This window comes from Lacerta agilis, chromosome 16 (genome assembly GCF_009819535.1).
Source record: "Lacerta agilis isolate rLacAgi1 chromosome 16, rLacAgi1.pri, whole genome shotgun sequence".
NCBI lineage: Eukaryota > Metazoa > Chordata > Lepidosauria > Squamata > Lacertidae > Lacerta > Lacerta agilis.
In genome coordinates, this window is record NC_046327.1 from 25,136,762 (window position 1) to 25,156,851 (window position 20,090).

The following is a 20,090-nucleotide window of genomic DNA, read 5'->3' on the forward strand; positions in this document are numbered from 1 at the left end:
GGCATTGTGATCCCATTACGCCTATGCTTCACCAACTTAGCTGGCTTTCAGTCTGTGTCTGGGCTCAGTTCAATGTGTGGATTTTGACCTTTAAAAGCCTTTATGGCTTGAGACCAGGATGCCTGAAAGACTGCTGGTTTCCACTTGTGCCTGCTCATCCACCCATACAATGAGACCTTCAGCAGAGGCCTTTCTTTGGGTGCCCCTCCATCTGAGTTATGACAGGTGGCTGCAGGAGAAAGGTTGCTGACAATCTGATGGTGGCATCCCAGCTATGGTATGCTCTCCCCAAGGAGGCTTACATGGCACCTACCTTGATGTCATTTTGGCACTGGGAAAGGCCTTTTCCTTTTCCCAGGCTTTTTCATTATCTGTGTTTTGTTTCTTTGCTGCTAGGTGTTTGCTTTTAATTCTGCTGACTGCTTTTATACTAGTGTTTTAGTGCTTTTGTTTTGTTGTAAAGTCTTGTAAGCTACCTTGAGAACCTGTTAAAGGGAAAGTTTTAAATAAATAAAATGTGAGTGTGAAGATAACCCTGAGTCAGTACATTGGTGATTCAGAGGGAATTTACTCTAGTTCAGGGAAATTTTCTTAGGCAAATTGTGATTCTTGTGAACAGAATGAGTGAAGAAGTGTGTTGTATGGTGTTGGCAAAGGGGAGCACTGGAAGAGGACAGGTGATCAGGCAAGCATGGGGTTCATGTTTCCTCAAAAATTAATTGCCCTGTTCAAGTTTACAGGCAGGGGCGGGGGGGGGGGGAGAGACTTGGTAAAACACCCCCATTCATTCTCTCTGGATGCCTTAGTTTGTTCCAAGTAATGCAAGTCTCTTGGGACTGGTTCTCACATGCATGTAGCTGATTTTTCACGGGTGAATGAATTGGGATGTGGAAGGTGACTAACATGACTTGGTTACCCCTTGACAAGTTTCTATCAAGGGTGAATGAAAAAGCCAAAAACGTTTAGGCAGAGTGAAGGATGAATCCGCCCTGTGCCAAATGGCATGGAATCTGGGGAGGATTCTCCAGACCACTCTGGACATGTGCAGAGAGCCACAGAATGATACGCACCCCCAGGGCACAGCATGGCCTGGGCTGAACGATACCTTTTTTATTCCAGAATTCACTGGAATGCGAGGAGTCCTGGGTATAACTTGGAGATGTTTCCACCACAACAGAAAACCCGGGTTCAGCGTCGGATTCCAACTGTGGGGCACAATTCTACCCGGTTCCTGCTTTCTGCCACAACCAGGGGTGGCTAAAGGCAGCTGTCTCAAGCCTTGCAACTACGCAGACAGCAGATCATTTGCAACGGTGCCTGACGCAACCGAGCCAGCAGCTGGTGCTTTAGGGCTAGTTATTCTGGCTCCGTTAACACGGGGTAGTACAAAGGGCACGCGCGGTCTTGCGAAGGGCGCGCAGCGCAGGAGAAGAGAGCGCGATTCGAACAAAGGAACAGAGGACAAAGCACGGAAGGGAAGCTTCCCCAAGGGCATAGCTCTGGCTGGGGTTCCCGGGCTTCAGGACCACGCAAGCTCCCCTAACCCTCCTTCCGCAGTTAATGGTTTTGTTTCCTTTTGTTTCGCAAAGCGCAGCGTCCCCTCTTGCCGGGCCATTTATATTCCTACTCCTCCTCCTCCTCCTCCTGCTCGGCAGCCTGCTTTCGCCTTCGCTCTTCCATTCAGCCCTCCCTCCTTCCCGCTCATCCCTCCCAGCCTCCCCTCCCTTTGCGCAGGTCCCTCCCTCGCCGCCGAGCGCTGTATAAATCCCTTTTTCTGGCACAGCCTCATCGCGGCAGCGGAGAACCCTGTGGCTGTGGCGCCGGAGCGAGCCTAGAAGTGGCCGGCGGCTTCCCGAGAGCTTAACCCGAGCTGCACCTGGTCCCTCCGGCCAAGCGCCTCTCCCGCGCTCTCTCGCTCTTTCTCGCCTCGCTCCTTTTGTTTTGTTTTGTTTCGCTCTCGCTCTCCCGCCTTCCAGGATGTCGGAGAAGCCCGCGGAGGAGGCTCCGGTGGAGCTGGGGGCCAAGGTGAGGACGAAGCTGGGATCAAGACCCCGGGGCGAGAGCGCCCTTTGCTTGATTGCAACGAAGCAGGCGGATAGGTGCTGGTGGTGGAGCTCGAGGGCTGCCCGTGCCCTGGTCCGCTCGGGATCGATGGCAGAGAGGGCACAAACTGGTTGTGGGGAAACAGTTACGGAGGGAAGAGAAGACTCGAGGAGGGTGGCGTGCGAGCGTCTGCCTCCCCGCGCTCCCGCGCCCGCCTTTATTCCGACGCCTTTCCACGCGTCTCCCGAACGACCCGCTTTCCCTTTTTTCTGGTCCCCTTGCAAGCGAGCTGCCGGCTGGGATTCGGGTCAGGAAAAGAAAACGCACGCCCTTAGACGGGCAGAGAGCGGCGTGCGGGCATTGCGCTCTTGCCGCCCTCTCGTGCCCCTCACTTTCGTGGCCAGTAACCCCAAGTGCTCTTGGCTGGCTGGGGCGCGTTTGCTTTCTGTCAAAGGTCTCTAGGGTTGTGAGAACTGGGAAAGAATGCACGTGTCAGTTGGGTGCCCCTAGCTGTGCTAAAGGCGGAGAGCTTTTCTTTTCATCATAGTGCCATTAATCATAATGGAGACCGGGCGGGGAGGAGGGGGCGGTCACCTTTCAAACCATGCGCCCACCTGGGGAGGGGTCCTTAGTGTTAAGAAGGGGGGGGCACAGCTTTAAACAAGGACGCCGAACCTCCCATCCGGCGGACTACGAAACCAGACGCCTAAACCGTTTCGCTTTATTAGGAAACAAAAACAGTGAAGCGGAGACGCGCAGCACAAAGCCAGGAAAAGATGGAAGGCAATTAAAGAGCGCGCGCGCGCCGGGATGTGCGTGCGCCTGCCTGCTTGCCAACATATGGGTCGTTTTCCCCGCAACCATGTTTCTTGTCTGCGAAGGCATCGGACCTTATGTCTTGGCTGCTTTGGCGTTCCTGACTTGGTTTTGTGTCCATGTGCGCGCAAACTGCGGAGACACGTGTTATCCCCGCGTCGTGGGAACTGTAGCTCGGGTCTTGCAAAAAGGCTGCCTGCTGCGGTTGGAGCGGGAAAGTAGGTTGCGGGGCAAGGTCACCCCGAAGAGTAAGACAACACAACCCTCGGGAAGACACGTGACTCCCAAAGGTGGGGGGGCGGTTAGCGCCGCGTGGGATTTGCTCCTGGTATATTTACGAATGCTGGATTGGAAACGTTAATTGAAGAGGGGGTGGGGAGAGAAGGGAAAGATTAAACGAGGGAGGCAGTAGGAATTCAGTGCCGCCATGCCATTAATAGGTCTTCATCCAGCTTCTTCGCTCCGTTGTAGCAGAATGGAAGCACGAAACGTGTAAAGCTGCAATCCTACGCACGTGTACCTGGCAGTAATACTGAGTAAACATGCAATTTCACTGCAGGGCATACCAGGGCATAGGATTCTCTGGCCTGTCAGAAAAGGGGGGGAAAAGATAAAAGGGAAAGGCAAACAGTACTCAAACTGTGTTCCAGGGCTTGGGACTTGCACAATATTTTTCTTGATAGTTAGGCAGTCTCCTCTCCTGCACTGTAGGGATAGTAACTGATTAAAACAACCTTAAGGGCAGCCAGGGACATGGGCAGAAATAAAAGTTACATGCTGCCCAGACTTGCTTCTACAGTACATCTCTTTCTTGATTTGCATGAGAAAGCTAAAGATCTGTCAGTTCTGCAGCTTTGAAAATAGTCTTCCACACAAGACAGGACAGTCTTTTCCCAGGTTTTAGTTAAAGTACAAAACCAGGTATCTAATTGTGTGCAATCTTTGCAGAAGCAAAGCCTTGGGGCACATTGTTCCCAGGTCCATCTTATCTTTGGTAGCAGTGGTTGGATCACAACACTTCAGTCAGTTTTGTTGTTTTACATCGTACAAATTATGTCTTCTGTGAGATGGTCAGTGACAGGTCTTGCATATTGCATCACTTATGGAAGGTTTTATGGGCTATTGTCATTACACACCATTCCTAAGAACACAACCCTTCCAGCTGCAAGTTCAGAAAATTACCAGCGGGAGGTAATTTTTTTATAAGAGAAACCCCAGAATTCCTGTCAGTTACTATCCATTATGCCCCTGGCTTTGGGAGTGGCCATGCAAAATGTTTGCCGTTTGTCTGTGTGCAAAAGAAAGAAGCTACTATTGATTTTGAATGCATTGAAAAATGGTTCTGGTTAGAGGATTAACTATGGAAATCTCAGATGCTGGCTTGACCCTGAAATGATCAATCTGGGTTAGACTACCTCATATCTAGGCCAGTGTTCCATCTTCCTCAGTAGCAGGTTTTAGAAGCCTCATGCCTGAGTTTTGAAAGCGTATTATGCCCTCTAGTGGAACATTTATGGGATCACCTGTCCTATATGGCAACATTTCTTACCAGAGATGCCTCCCTACAAAGGCTTACCTCTCACACCATCTAATTAAGGTTTTTCTACTTTGTAGTCCTGCACAAAGGTGAAGTTGTTTTAGCGCATAGCTGGGTTTTCACTGTAACTGGTGCAAGGGCTCAGTGTTGGAACAAATCAAAAAGTGTGCCAAAAGGTGCACATTTCCACCCTATAAAACCTTCTAGAGAGAGCAAAATTAAAATTCTAGAGTAACCCTGGGATACGTTCCCTGCCTTATGTCCTACTGTCTTTGCCCATTCTCCTTCCTCAGAAGGCGATGCATGTTTAGCAATCCTATTTTAAACCTGGTATGTAAGTTTCTTGCTTGTTATCTGCATAAATAATTAATTGGATGCTGTTTCAGTACATTTTCTCTCTGTGTGTGTTTTAAAGAAGAAAGCTTAGTGTAGAATAGTAATTAAGGTCCCAGGTTCATATCTCGTTTCACCCAAGAACAAAACCACTCTTCTCTTGGATACAATCTTTAGCCACAACATGCAGATAATATTGGCTTATCCTATCTTACAAGACTCTGTCAGAAGAATTTCAGAGATAAATATGAAATATTTGAACACTTAGAGGGAACGTACTGTATAAAAATACTGCTGTTCTTACCTATAAACAGTCAATAGCCAAGCAAAAACTTATACCCCCCCCCCAAGGACAGTTACTAGTCCAACATCTGCTATATATTTCAGAGAGTTACTTGTTTGCTGTACATCTGGACACCTCTTGAGATATCATAGCCAAATTTTGCATGTTGGTTCCTGAGATAAAGGAGCAAGCTTTCACCTGTGTTTGGATACAGTTGGACACCATTTTGAATCAAGATGGTGGACTGAACCTTAACAAACTGTTTTAAAAGCTATGCTGATTCTCTGTGTTTCTGAGCAACACCAGGAGCAACACCAGGCAGGAGGTTGTTGATAGAAGTATTAATAACTAAAGTCAAATAAGTTGTCAGATCTACATCATAAATAAGTGCAGTGACCAGCAGTGTAGACATTTCTGACAAGACATCTCATGCTAGTCTCTGTAAACAGCAGGGTGAAGTGGGTGTTAGATTCAAATCCCCATCAGTCACAGCCAGCATGGGCAATTCTTAAGGGAATTATGAGAATTGCAGTCTAACACCATATGTGATGGGACAGCTTCCTCAGAAGTTTTAAAAAAAAAACTACCACAAGAGTTCCTTTTTAGAAAGAGCTAAATTTTTAACTTACAAAAAGGCACTGTGAAGGATCTTAATGATGTTCATAGTGGCTTACAAACAAACAAACGACAACAACAAACCACGGGCATAGGCAGCCCTAAAACGAGGCACTGCGAGGTGGCTGACAGATTTCATGCGTAATAATAATCGACTTGGAAGTAATTTTGGGCAAGCTCCAGTGAAGTGAATGGGAGCCGCGTGGCAGCGGGCTGGCAGATTGTGACACATCTTAATTAGTGGGAGGAAGCGCCCGTTTGGATTATCAGCCTTGGGCACCAAAACGTCATGGGCCACAGTTAAATCACGCCACGACCACCGAACATTGGCAAGCCTTCAGCTGGTCTTCCACAGCGAGGCTTCTGTAGCTTGAAAAACGTTGCCTAGGTTTCCCTATTTGTCACAGTGGCAAGGCTCTTAATCTCAGCGATACACTGTGGGCAATTCTAAAGCCAACGTTTCCTTTTTGAAATGCTTAAACATGTTGCCTTTGGTATTCAGCTATCTGCTCTCCTATTGCCATTAATCGAGCCACACCCGATTTCATTATTTCTGTCTTTTTATTACACAATTCCTGCTTCTTCATATTAGCCCTTCTTTACAGACCCTCTGGTATTAAGCACGTGCATTTCTCTTCCTGTCTTCTAGGACCTGAAAGAAAAGAAGGAGAAGCACGAGGAGAAGCCTGCCCGCAAAGAAAAGAAGGAGATAATAGAGGTAACTGGGCAGATATTTGGTCAGGCATAGGCAAACTGTAGTTTTGGGACTACAACTCCTATCATCCTTGACCACTGGTCCTGTTTGCTAGGGATGATGGGAGTTGCAGTCCCAAAACATCTGGAGGCCTGAGTTTGCCTATGCCTGTATTTGGTTGAGAAGCAGAGAGAGAGATGGGGGAGAGCATGGCAAGGGTGAGACCCAAAGTGAGGGTGTGTACAGGCAAAGGCTTAGGAAAAGAGCCACCAGGGTTTTGGTTTTGCCTCTTCTGACTCTTCACATACTTGCCTCAGCCATGAGTGCTGGTTTCCTCTTTGCCATTTATCTTGCTCCACCCATGATGGTCTTGTTTATAGCACCCATTTGTACAGCTATAATCGAAAAGATCCTATGGTGCCTGACGTTTTTAAAGAAACAAGTTTATTCACTTTTTTAACCTGAAAAATGCTTCTGGGGAGAGAGGGGAGGCTTCTTCGTGATGCCAAAAGTGCCAAACGAAGCAGCTCTCTGCACATGTGCTTCTTCTTCTTTTTTTAAACGCTCCATATAGACTTTTCCTAAGAAAAACTGGAAAAATTAGTACAATCTAGAGGCAACAGATTATCTAGGGGTGCAGGCTGGGCAAAGCAGAATAGGCAAAGGAGTGCCCGTCAGGGTATGGTTGGATTGAAGGATTTCCAAGTCGTGCCACTTTGGGGCTGCAACTAGCAGGGATAGGAAAGGGGAATGGGAACTGCTCTTTCTTCTCTACTCCATCAAATCAGGGGAAGAGGAAAGGGCTACCTATTTGCTGCACCAGGTTGTCAACCCTGCCCCCTTGAAGGCTGTTGACAACTGTGTGGTGGGCAGACATTCCAACAAGTGTAGCTTTTCTCGTGATGGAGATCTGCCGGGAAACTCTGAGGCCTAGTGGAGAGGTTTAGGTGCTAAGAATTAGAAAGTGGGGTTCATGCTGCCTTCTCTAGGATGCAAAAATACCTCTTGTGGAGGGCGGCGGGGAGAGGAAGAACCAGAGGCGGTTTTAGGGTAGTTCAGTCGCACTGGGTGCCACGCTGCAGGGGGCGCCACGACAATGCTGTAGAACGTAGCGTGAGAGGTATGGGAGCGCCAAATTTTAGCGTCGCCCAGGGCACTGCTGAAATGTGAAAGCCCAAAGTGTGCCACTGCAGTGAGTGGGAGGCTATATATTCATTCCCAAGATGACTGCAAGAGTTTCTTGTGCTCTCAGCATCAACCACAATGAGATGAGATGAAGAAGTCCCTAAATGAAAAAAAAATACAGTAGTCTTAATGTGGGATGGCGGTTTCTTTACAGGGGTCAGCAAATTTTTTCAGCAGGGGGCCGGTCCACTGTCCCTCAGACCTTGTGGAAGGCTGGACTATGTTTTTTTTTCGGGGGGGGGGGGATGAACAAATTCCTATGCCCCACAAATAACCCAGAGATGTATTGTAAATAAAAGCACACATTCTACTCATGTAAAAACACACTGATTCCTGGACCGTCCGCGGGCCGGATTTAGAAGGCAATTGGGCCGGATCTGGCCCCTGGGCCTTAGTTTGCCTACCCATGGTTTAGTAGCTTGAGAAGACCCACGTTCCATTCAGTGTTGCATTCTGTGGCCAAGCAGATGCTTCTGAGCGATAGGTACAGAAATACCTATCTCTTCTCCTTGCCTCTCCCCTACTTCCCACACCCCCTCACAGAGCTAATAAGCTTCAGGAGATGGGGGTTAGGCTTGGCAAAAAGTTCGGACCCTCTCCCAGAGTACCGCTTTTCCTCATCCTCAAAATAGCTCTGCAGAAAGACTAAAATCAAGGAAAATCCCAGTCACTGATCTTCTGCATCACATCTAATTTAAAAGATCACAGCTGTTGCTAGTCCTATTCTCCATAGCTGCTGGCTGAACACAGCCTTGGTTAGAAGAAGGCCCTCAACTAAGAGTCCATGTGTGTTATACACAGACGCTGCTGTCTCCTGATCAGGGTCAGATATGCTGAATGAACATCCACACATCCCAGTGTCAGCCTCTCCCATGCCCAGTGGCGTAGGAAGGGGGGGCGGAGCACCCCGGGTGCCACTCTGGGAGGGGCGACAAGATGGCCCCTGCCTCCCCCGAGGTGTAGAGTGGCCGAGGGCACGGTGTCAGTACTGGCTGCCGCTCAAACGCGCTGTCCGTACGGGATGCCACTCTCGCAGCAGCCCATATGGTTGCCTTGCAAGCGGCAGGTCGTACGGCCGCTGCGTGCGAGTGGCATCCCGTATGGTCGCCGCACATCCACAGTCTGTACAGGATGCCGCCGTGCAAGCCGCAACCCGTACAGCCTGCGCATGTGCGGCATTCCGTACGGAGGGTGCACATGCGGTATACCGCACGTGCGCAGTCCATACAGGGTGCTGCACATGTGCCGCCCCAGGTGCCGGAGAGGGTTCCTCCGCCACTGCCCATGCCCAGACAAGAACCAGTGTGGAAGTTCACCCAGAGAGGAGAGCTGTGTAAGGAAAACTGGCAAGAAGCAAATATGGCCAGAAATGAAGCAGTCATTTCTACGCCATCCTCTGTAAAGAACAGAGACGCAGAGAAAAGTGTAACGGGGACAGCGCATGGAGTTGCTTAAGCCACAACGAGCTCCTCTGAAGAGGAGTAGGATACCAGTGTGACAGTAAATGAAATAAATATAAATTGAGCAGATTTGTTGGGTTCTGGAAAGTGGAATTTAAAATGGGGACGAGCTATTGGGAAGGCGGAGCATGTGCCGGAGACACTGACACAACTACTGCCTCCTGTGGGTTTGCGTTATACAGGACGATGAGAATGGAGCCGAGGAAGAGGACGAGGAGGAAGACGCAAATCCTGAGGATGTGGATGACGACGAGGATGAGGAGGAAGGTGAGAGTGAGCAAACCGCGCCGCCTGTGAGCTGTGCTATAAATGAATGCAGCCTTCCGTGGCTGGTTGACTGATCTAACGTGTGTTTCCCCCCCCCCTCTCCCCTCCTCAATTCCAAGACGATGAGAATGAACAGGAGCCAGATTCGCATGCAGTGAAGCGATCTGCAGAGAAGAAGCAGGAAGAGGTCAGTAGAAACGATGCCAAGGGTAGCAGGGGTGGGGAGAGTTCTGTTCCTATGAGGAACAAGTCCACCCCAAGGCACTTGGCTGCCTAAGGCACAGAACAAGATGGTGCTGCCACCCAGTTCCAAGTACACAACCCAGCTGGACTGATAGATGACTCTGAACAACGCGTAACTCTCATCTTGTTCCAGGGTTAGGTTTGGGGGGGGGCTCAACGTGTAAGCGCATAAAGGCAGGAAACCTCCCCCGCCCCGAACAACCCCACCCCCAAGGTGGAGGGCTGGTTATCCTGTAGCATGAGAGCTCTGGCTGTGTCTCAAAGCTGGTTAAGTTCACAATCACAGCTGTGGGGTGGGGTGAATAAATAAATGGAGAACAGGTTTCCTCTGCTCTCTATCTATCATCTATCATCTATTTATTTATCTATCTATCTGTCTATTTATTAAATCCGTGTGCCTCTGAAGATCGTGAAGTGGTTCGCAACACAAAAATGCAAAATATGCACACAAAATGCATCCTAAAACTAAAACATATCAATAACCCCCTCTCCCACGGATGGATTCGAAAGGCCATAGAATGGTCAATCAGCCCATGACCTGGATGAAAAGGAACATTTTCACCTGGCGCCTAAAGATAATGAAGGCGCCAGGTGAGCTTCCCTGGGGAGAGCACCCCACAAATAGGGAACGACTGTAGAAAAGGCTGCTTCTTGTGTTGCCCCCCCTCCAGACTTCTCGTGGGAGAGGCACCCAAAGCAGGGACTCAGATGATGATGGCAGGGTCTGGGTGGGTTCATGTGGGGCGAGGCAATCCTTGAGGTATTGTGGTCCCGAGCCCTTGAAGGCCTTTTCTAGGTCAAAGCTGGGTACTTCTTCCAAGGGCTGAGGCCTTGCCCTCCCAATGGCTACTTGCAGGTAGATGACAGAACAGCTCTAGGCAATTTGTAATGCGAAGCTGGCCATTAAACATGTTGCGGCAAGCCAAAGGCAAGGCCGTCTGTGAAACGTGAATCGCCCGCTCCCATTTGGTGAAAGTGAGGTAACGGCACATCTATCATTTATTTATGTGAAGCTTTTAGACCCCACCCTTGAGCCAAGCAGGCTCCCAGAGTGGCTTGGGAAGATCGATAGCAGACTTGCAATCTAAAAAGGCATGACATACTAGGGAAAATGATTGCCGGGGAGGCGGTGGAGAAGCTTCCTTAGACACCGGGTCTTAAAGCTGTCATTCTTATAAAGCAGTTCGTGCAGTTCTGTCTAGGCAAATCCTGGCTGTCCGGAAGAACAGCAGCCCCTCCCTGGAAGCACCCACCCCCCCTGAAACCAAATTTCAGGGGCTTTGCACTGCGCTTCAATGCCGTTCTGCATCCTCGGTTCACCCACAAACTCCCTGCACAGTTTCCTACAGATCGCATCTCTGCACCTCAGTGCTGCATGCGTTGGCGTGTCAACCACAAGGACCTCCCGTGCAAATCTGCTGGTAATTTGAATGAGCTAGGGAAATTCTACTGCCTCCTTCGAGTCCTTTGTGATTAGAGCTAAAACAGGAGATGCCCACACTGCAGAAGATAATCTTCAGAGTTCCAAATCTACTCCCAGTCCTGCACTTGCATTGCACCACATGCTAGCAGGGGTCAGCAAACTTTTTCATCAGGGCCGGTCCACTGTCCCCCAGACCCTGTGGGAGGCAGCACTATATTTTTTTTGGGGGGGGGGAAATGAACGAATTCCTATGCTCCACAAATAACCCAGAGATGCATTTTAAATAAAAGGACACATTCTTCTCATGTAAAAACACGCTGATTCCCGGACCGTCCGCGGGCTGGATTTATAAGGTGATGGGGCCAGATCTGGCCCCCGGGCCTTAGTTTGCCTACCCATGTGCTAGGGTTTCGGGGCAGAAAACAGCTCAGATAGGTCAAGTTTGACTGCAGGCTACGAGCGTGTTTTCCCTTCCCATCCCATACTTGTTCATTTGCTGCATTTGCGTCCTGCCCTTCCTCCAAGAGGCTCAAGGTGGCGCACATGGTTCGTCTCCCTATTTCATCCTCACGGCAACCCTGGCTGCATGAAATAAAAGTTCCACCAAGCAGCATAGAATTTTTCAGGATTCTCTGAACACTTGGAGACACATTGTTTATGGCTTATGGCTAAATGCATCCGTGTTTTTGTTGTTGTTGTTGTTATTATTTACAGGACGAAGTGGACCCAAAGAGGAAGAAAACAGAAAACGGCTCTTCAGCTTGAACCCCTCCCTTCCCCCCCTTCCTCTTCTCCACTATCCACTCCCCCCATCTTCCTTCCTCCACCTGTGCAGGCCCCCACTTCTGTGCTGTAGCCACAGAGGACGAGAAGGGGTTACAAAGGCTTTCCAACGAGGACAGAGGAAGCTGAAGATGGCTCTCCCCTAGCCCCGAGATCTGTTCCATATTACAGTGCTCCCTAAAGCTGCTGATTCCTTACTCTACCCGCCATTCGAATATCCCCAATATCCAGAAACATCGCCCCCTACTTCTTCCCAATCACCCTCTCAAAATTGCTGCCTAACTTGAGATCCTCACATGCCTCTGCTTTTGATACATCTTCTGTAAACTACTTCTGCCCTGGACAAATTCCCACCTCCCCCCCCCAACCTTTCCCCTTCTTTTCTTTGGCCCCTTACAGAATTCCACAAATGTGGTGTGGAAATTTTATGGTGCTGAAAATGTTAAATTGGGTCCAGAGCCTGGGATGTAAAAGGGGCAGGGAATCTTGCAGTGATTTGTTCCTGTGTCCTGTGCCTGGTTCCCTTTCCATTGCTGGGAAAAGGCAAATATATATATATATAATATACATACATATATATACACAATTTTAAATGTGTTTTTAAGTAAAACATAGACAAGATTTTCATTATTAATGCATTTTTGTACAAATTTACAAGGCAGGCAACAAGCTGGATCTGGTCGACTTTTTTTTTCTTCTTCCAGAAGGCGAAGCTTGTTTTTAAATGTGTAAAGTAAATAATGTGACTCAGTGTGCGTGTTCCTCATTTCGGGGTTTTGTTTTGTTTTTTAATTAAAAAAATTAGGGACCAAATTTTGATTTCTCCCTTGTTCCTTTCAGGGTCTTTAGTTGTTTTTTGTTTGTAAATTAACGCAGACCCATCTGCAGTATTTTCTATGGCACAGACATTATGAGGATGAGAAATATAAATATATATATTGTTTAGCACTGTAAATAAAAACCTTTCAAAAAGATTTCAAAGAGTCCATACGTGTCTTGGGGTGTTGGTTAATTCTGATGCACATCTGCCTCTGGTGCAAGTCAGGACACCGTAGCTCACCCTATCATTTTTAGGTAACCAACAAGATAAACTGATTATTTATTTTTAAAAGGTAAACAATGGTCTCGTGGCCCTTGCAGTCGGTGTCCTACCCACAAAATGGAAAACCAGTGCCACAACATCCGGTGTTCCCAAGACTATTCAACCCCTTTCACTAAAAAAAACAAAAACGAAAAGGAGAGATGCAGCATAGCAGAATACAGGTTCCATTCTCATGATAAAAGTACTTTGTCTGTTCCTATCTTAAAGACCCAACAGATCTGTGGCACGTGACTTCATGGGCCAGGACCCACTTCGTCAGATGCAATATTAGCTGCAAGAAGAACTGTAAGCTGTGGGCCTAATATAAAAAGGTGGTGGTCAAAAGACTATGAAACGTTAAGGAGCAGCTGTAGGTAAGAACTTAAAAGCCCTGCTGCATTCAACCGAAGGTTTCTAGGTACTAGAGAGCCAGTGTGGTGGTGTGGTTAAGAGCGATGGACTCGTAATCTGGGGAACCAGGTTCGATTCCCCGCTCCTCCGCATGCAGCTGCTTGGGATAGTCACACTTCTTTGAAGTCTCTTAGCCCCACTCACCTCACAGAGTGTTTGTTGTGGGGGAGGAAGGGAAAGGAGAATGTTAGCCGCTTTGAGACTCCTTTGGGTAGTGATAAAGCGGGATATCAAATCCAGACTAGTTCAACATCCTGTTTTCCATAGTGAACAACCAGGCAGATGCTGCTGGGAAACCCAGGGGTAGGACATGAGGTCAGTACTCTGTCATTCCCCTTCATCCTGGTGGTGGTATGTCTCTACTGTAAGTAGTGGGGACGCAGGTGGACTGTGGTCTAAACCACTGAGCCTCTTGGGCTTGCCGATCAGAAGGTTGGCGGTTCGAATCCACGCGACAGAGTGAGCTCCTGTTGCTCTGTCCCAGCTCCTGCCAACCTAGCAGTTCAAAAGCATCCCAGTGCAAGTAGGTAAATATGTACTGCTGTGGTGGGAAGATAAACGGTGTTTCTGTGTGCTCTGGTTTCCATCACGGTGTTCCGTTGCACCAGAAGCGGTTTAGTCATGCTGGCCACATGACCCGGAAAGCTGAGGACAAACGATGGCTCCCTCGGCCTGAAAGCGAGATGAGCGGCGCACCCCATAATTGCCTTTGACTGGACTTAACCATCCAGGGGTCTTTTACCTTTTTACCTTACTGTAAGTAGTAGCCGTTGTCCACCTGCCTGCCTTGAGAGACAACCGAGTGAACCTTCAGAGGTGAATTTAAACTCTTGCAGCACCAAAGGGGCATCTCTGGGGCGCAAGCCTGGGCAGTGTGTCTGGAGGTCCTGGGCTGCCCAGGTGGCAAGACCTCCCTCTCGCCCTCACTTATGTGGTCCAAAGGAAAATGGAGCAGTACGTTTTGCACCAGCTTGCCTGCAGGAGTTGCCAGAAGGAGGTGTACAAAGTGCCATCTAACTCCCTTAGGAGCTCCACTCTGGATTTATGTGTAGGGCTGCCTTTTCCCAAAGATATTCCACAAGGCAGCTGACGTTTAGGGTCAGAGTTTTACTTCTAGCTGAACTTCCTTCCTAGCCCCATCTGCCCCTCACTTTCCCCTACAATACGAGGAGAAGCTGCCTTCTTGACCATTGGACCCACTACTGGTCTTGTCTGCTCAATCGGCCAGAGCCTGTATTCACATACAGTAGAAGTCCCTATCCACTATGGACTTAAAACTTAAGTTGGTGGCCTCACGTCTTGTGGCAGTGAATTCCACAGTATGCGCTGGGAGAAGTTGTGTTCCCTTTTGTCCTGAATCCCTTACCACTCAGCGTCACTGGCTCTAGAATTATGAGAAAGCGAGGAGAAACTTCTACCCACAGACATTGCTCTGTGGAGTCAAAATGTGTACAAAATGAGAAGAGCAATCCATTTGCAGCAACAGTAATGGGATACTTTGCCTGTGCTGATTTAGTACATTTAGTGAGCAAAAAACCCAACAACCCATAGTTTCAATAAAACCCAACCAGGACAGAATGAGGTTTGTTAAATTGTTCTCTGACTGACATGCCTCCTGGGATTTGGACATACTTCTGGAAAAAGGCTTGTGGTTGTTAGAATATTCTATCAGAATATTGCCTGGCAGAGTAGAGACAAGTGAGGCCTGCACATTGCTTGGGAGGAGCAGTAATTACTGTGGTCCTGTTATCTCACAAGGTTCGGTATGCAGAATTCCACTTAAAGGCCTGCAGATTGAAAATCAGTCTTTGCTTGAGACTTGACTACAAGCCACAGTAGACTGGAGGATGGGAGGTGTAGCAAGGGGTCGGCAACCTAAGGCCCATGGGCTGGAAGCAGCCCACAGAGGCCTTTTAACTGGCCCACGAGCTGCCCCCGAACCAAGCCGCCCGTTTGGTGAGTCCCCGTGCACTGCGCTAAAGCGGCGCAGCACGGGGACTCTTCCGCGGCTCCAGAAATCGCTTCTGCGCATGCCCAGATGCCAGAAATCGCTTCTGGGCAGGCGTGATTTCCGGCATCTGGGCATGCACAGAAGCGATTTCCAGCGCTGCGGACATGAACAGACGTGATTTCCAGTGTCATGCTGGGTCGGTCTGACCCACAGAGGATCTCCGCGGGAGTGATGAGGCCCATGCCCGGTAAGCCTTGCGGGCCCCTGGTGTAGTCCAAAGTTTCTGGACCAGGCTACAGCAGATGACGCTGGGCTTAGATGGACCATTGGCCTGATTCAAGGTAAGAAAGCTTCAGATGTTCTTACAGAAACACAGCCTTCAGATTTACAGATCATAGAACTGTAGAGTTGGAAGGGACCACAAGGGTCATCTAGTCCAACCCCCTGCAATGCAGGAATCTTTTGCCCAACGTGGGCCTCGAACCCACAACCCTGAATTAAAAGTCTGATGCTTTACCAACGGAGCTATCCCAGCTGACTCAGAGAACCTCTTTTCCCAGCAAATAATTTCAGAGGGTGGCTGTAACAGCTGGTTGCAGTGAAAATGAAAAAGAGAGCTTGAAGAATGAAGGCCTGGTGAGAATAATGGCTGCCCAATATAAAACCTAACTCAACAGTTGCACTAGTGGAACCTTATTGTGCAACAGGTTGTTTAAAAAGAGGATTAGACAAGTTAATGGTGCATAAGGCCATCAGCGGCTACACCTTACGGTAGGTATATCCAGTTTTTACTGGAAGGATTTCCAGGTGGGCAAGTACTATACTTCAAACACACCCAAATATTCCCACCATGGGAAGTGTATATAACAGGAAAATCTGGAGGTGGTGACTCTGCTCCCTCTGGTGGCCACACTTAACACTGCTTCCAACTTTGCGACACCAGCTCCTGCCAGGATTTTGTTTTTTCCAGGGTGTGAACTACAGACCAGTGGCATAGCAAGGGCAGGGCGTTGGGGGCAGTCCGCCCTGGTTGCCACCCTGGAGGGGGGTGACACTCGGCACGCCCCCCTGCAATGCCCAAGCCAAGCCCTGCTGCCTGGTAAATAACATGTGCTGATGGCTTGCTTGCAAACCTGCTCGGCGCGCAGTTTCCTTTTTCCAGCTGGAGCGGAGGCGAGGGGTGGGCCAGGGAGGGGTGTCAGCTGCTGACGCCCCTCCCTGGCCCGCCCTCGCCTCTGCCCGCCCCATAGCGCGCATGCGCAGCGCCACTCAGTAGCGCATGCATCATGCGTTGCGACGCTGCACATGCACACTACGAAACGGCGCTGCAGCAAACCCCACGAGCAAGCCATGAAATGAGGCAGCCTCGCTCTGCAGCTTGCTCACAAACTTGCTCGACACTGAGCAGGTTTGCGAGCAAGCTGCGGAGCGAGGCTCGCGGCTCGCGGGGTTTGCTGCGGTGGCGCTTCGTAGCGCACATGCGCAGCACTGTTCCGTAGCGCATGTGCATCGTGACGCATGCGTTGTGCGTCATGACGCACAACGCATGCGCGCTACGGAGCAACACCCTGCCCCTGGGCGGTGCCCCCGGGTATGCCGCTTCGGGTGGCCAAGCAGCTCCATTCGCCTCTGCTACAGACACCTCTAAATCTCAGGCTGGTCTCTGGCTTTCCTTGACAAATGATGAGCCCAACATGTGTCTTTTAGAGCTGACTCAAACATTTGCGAGAAGGGGACTGTGGGCAGATCCACTCCATATATGAAAGCACATTCAACACACATTTAAAGCACATGAGTTAACCCCCAAAGAATCCTGGGAACTGTAGTTTGTTAAGAGGGCTGGGAACTATATGATGAGGGAAACTACTGCCCCCAGGATTCATGAGGAAGGAGCAGTCAGGGGCTTTGGATGTATGGTGTGGATCAATGCGTTGCCTCAGAATGCATGTGGAAGATCATTTCTTTGAATACTTCCTGGGAATAAAAATCTATTCCAATTTTTTTGGCTCTTTACCTTTCAACATCACACCTTCATCTTTCTGTCCATGCAACATTCCTCAGAGAGACATGTAAAGTACTACATATTTTGAAGTGTCTCAGAGCATGCGCAGAGTGCATTTCCTTCGCTATTGACCAAACGCAGCCAGGACCTACGTAAGTATTGCCTCTGCCGCTTTTGAGCTCCTGACAGCAAATGCTATGTGAGATATTCATGATAAAGGATCTCTGCTTCATTTCATTTATTTTCACATCCAAGCAGCTACAGCAGCACTCCTCACTGGATCAGGAAAGCAGTGCTGTGGGGAGGGGTATGTCACAACGCATGCTTTAGCTGAGATTCCTGCATTGCAGGGGGTTGGACTAGATGACCCTTGAGATCCCTTCCAACTCTACAATTCTCAGATTCTATTATTCTAACCTTTCCTCCTCCACTCTTTTCCCAAGCTGAATCCTGCCCCAACTCTTACCCCACTCAGAGGGAATAAGAGGAATACAAACAATATGTTTTGCATTCCCTCCATCCCTTATGTGAAAGACGGGACCAGTGATGCATTCTAGACAAAAAGGCATTCTTGGCATCCCTGGGGGAAAGGCCCTTTGAGACCAAGGTTGGAAAACAGGTAAACATCACAGTGGGATGCTGTGACCGGAGGATTGGATGCATTCATCTTCCTCTCAAAGATAAAAAACATTGTAAGAAAAAACTGCTCCCTTTCCCTTATGGGGTATCCAAGAGCCCATATAGAGTCCATATGTAGGTTCTTTATCGGTAGGAGAAAATAACAGTGGCCAACCAGAGAATACTGAGAAGCAAAGCAGCTAGTAAGCCTGATCTTTATTAAACTGTTGCAACAGGGTCCCCACTCACCACATGCAAAGTGAGGAGGAACCCAGAACAATGGTGCACAAGCCCTTATATAGACTTTTGAAATTGCCCACCCTATTGCTCAAGACCGCCCCCCAATACATCATACATACATAACAGAAGGGGCGGTCTACAGCAGAATCCTGTCTGGCAGGAAACCTGTTGATGGGTTTACCTGGAGAGCCTGGCCATTCTTACGTGATGATACATACTTAATTCCTGAGTCCAGGTCACAGGCTCACCCTATTCATACCCAAATGTGCCCTTAAGGCAGGATTTGTGAGCACAGAGACAATGGAGAGGCTTTTCCCATTTCCTTGTCCTTGCAGAGAAACATTTGGGGTCAATTTGGGAGAGTCAAAATGGTTTCAGGCTTTTTCCTGTACTGTTTCAGACATGTGGTTTAAATATTTATGTATGTGTTTGCCTGGTACATTTATGAACATTTACTTTACATATTTGAGACCTTAAATTCTTATAACAAGCACATTTACGGTTTCCAGAATCTATTATCCTATTTCGTTTCAGCAGTAGGCTATACCTGTTTCTTTGGGTGATGCCTCTTCCTGCCTGGGCCTCTGCTGTTGTTTTGCTGAGTCTCGCTGAACCTGGGCACCTTATCCTTGTCCCACACCATTATCAACCACAGCCGATCTCTTCTGTACATTTATGAAATGACTGTGCTCCGTCTGACTGAAGGGGACAGTTCAAATAGCTAAATATCCCATATTGATTATGAATGCCTTAATTGCTTTCTAAGCTTGTCTATTTGTGTATCATTCACAGCATTTGTGCATTAATATATTTTCTGTATTTTCTGTAATATTAAGAGAGACAAAGGAATGTGCCTAATGTTGCTTCTTCAACTATTTCTGGGAAATCAGCCAAAACTAGCCAGCAGCTTCAAGGTTTAGATAATGGTGCACGATCTGGAATTAAACAATGGCCTGTTAATACAGAAATAGCACCTTGGCTGTTACCATAGAAACACCATCACGAGAGAGGGGGACGGAAAGCCCCTTTTAAGGAATGTGCCGTTAATATTAATTGTGGTTAGCCTTTAATGGGCTTAAGAGCTGGTCTTGTTGATTGATCATACTGGAGGCATCAGGCTTATTGGAGTTGTGTATCCTTACATGTATTGGTATGTATTGATTTATATTTGTGTATTGTTCCTATGGGTCTTTGGGAGAGGGGCAGCTCTGAGTTGTGTGAGCAAGGGGGGGCTCTCAGCCTTGGACGGGATGTATGCGCCTTCTGAGCAGACAGGAGGAATGCAGCTGGAGTTGGCTCCTGCCAACTGTATTAATATTATATTCAGTCCATTAAGATGTAAGGTATTTCCTAGTTAGTAGACTCATCCCCCTGCATGGGTATTATTGATTTATGCCTTTGTATTTCCTATCTAATGCAATAAGTATTATTGCCGGTTAACTGAAGTTATGCTTTCTTGCTGATTAGACACACACATGCCTTATGAATAGGTTCAACCTTCAGCATACAATAGGGGACTGTTGTTGCTTATGTTGCTATATTTCTGGGAAGCCTGCCAAGTACATTCAAAGCTCGCCAGGTACACATTCCCAGACTGGGGAGGCTTTGGGAGGTTACCCTCCTAGGGAACATGTGAACCTTGAGCCAATTTTCGGTTTCTATTTTCGGTTTCTGTATTGTCTTTATAAGGAATACGCGCCAGTCTCTCAGTGCTCAGTCCAACTTTTGGATTGTGCCTTTTGCTTTGCATATGCAACTCAAAATAAATCCTGCTGAACCCTGCATGGTTTTTGCCTCTTCGTGTTCCTGAATCCACCACTCAAGAGCTCAAGAGCCCATTATGGTCTTACATTTTGGCGTCCCTGGGTGGGCCAGGGCTCTTTGAGTGTTGGATGCTGACATGAAGGCAGGTCTGTGCCTTTTCTGGTCTGGCTTGTGGTCGCTGTAAACACTTGAAAGTTTCTGTGCACGCCAGGCTACCTTTGACTGGGAAACTGAAAGCCGTTTCTGTGGCCACCGCCTTGCCGCGAAGGAACAGACACAAGGAACAGGAGAAGGAGCAGCGCTGAAGGGCAACCCGCGGGAAGGGTAAGTAAGGAATCCTC

The 20,090-nt window shown here is 48.5% G+C and overlaps 1 protein-coding gene across 1 annotated transcript; it reads left to right on the top strand.

Moving 5' to 3' along the window:
* The first annotated feature begins 1,694 nt into the window (after nt 1-1,694).
* On the top strand, nt 1,695-11,664 carry PTMS (parathymosin). Its single transcript, XM_033173834.1, has 5 exons — nt 1,695-2,025; nt 6,277-6,345; nt 9,149-9,233; nt 9,353-9,420; nt 11,614-11,664. The coding sequence occupies exons 1-5, from the start codon at nt 1,978-1,980 to the stop codon at nt 11,662-11,664; spliced, it is 321 nt and encodes a 106-aa protein (XP_033029725.1). The 5' UTR covers nt 1,695-1,977.
* Nucleotides 11,665-20,090: the final 8,426 nt, after the last annotated feature.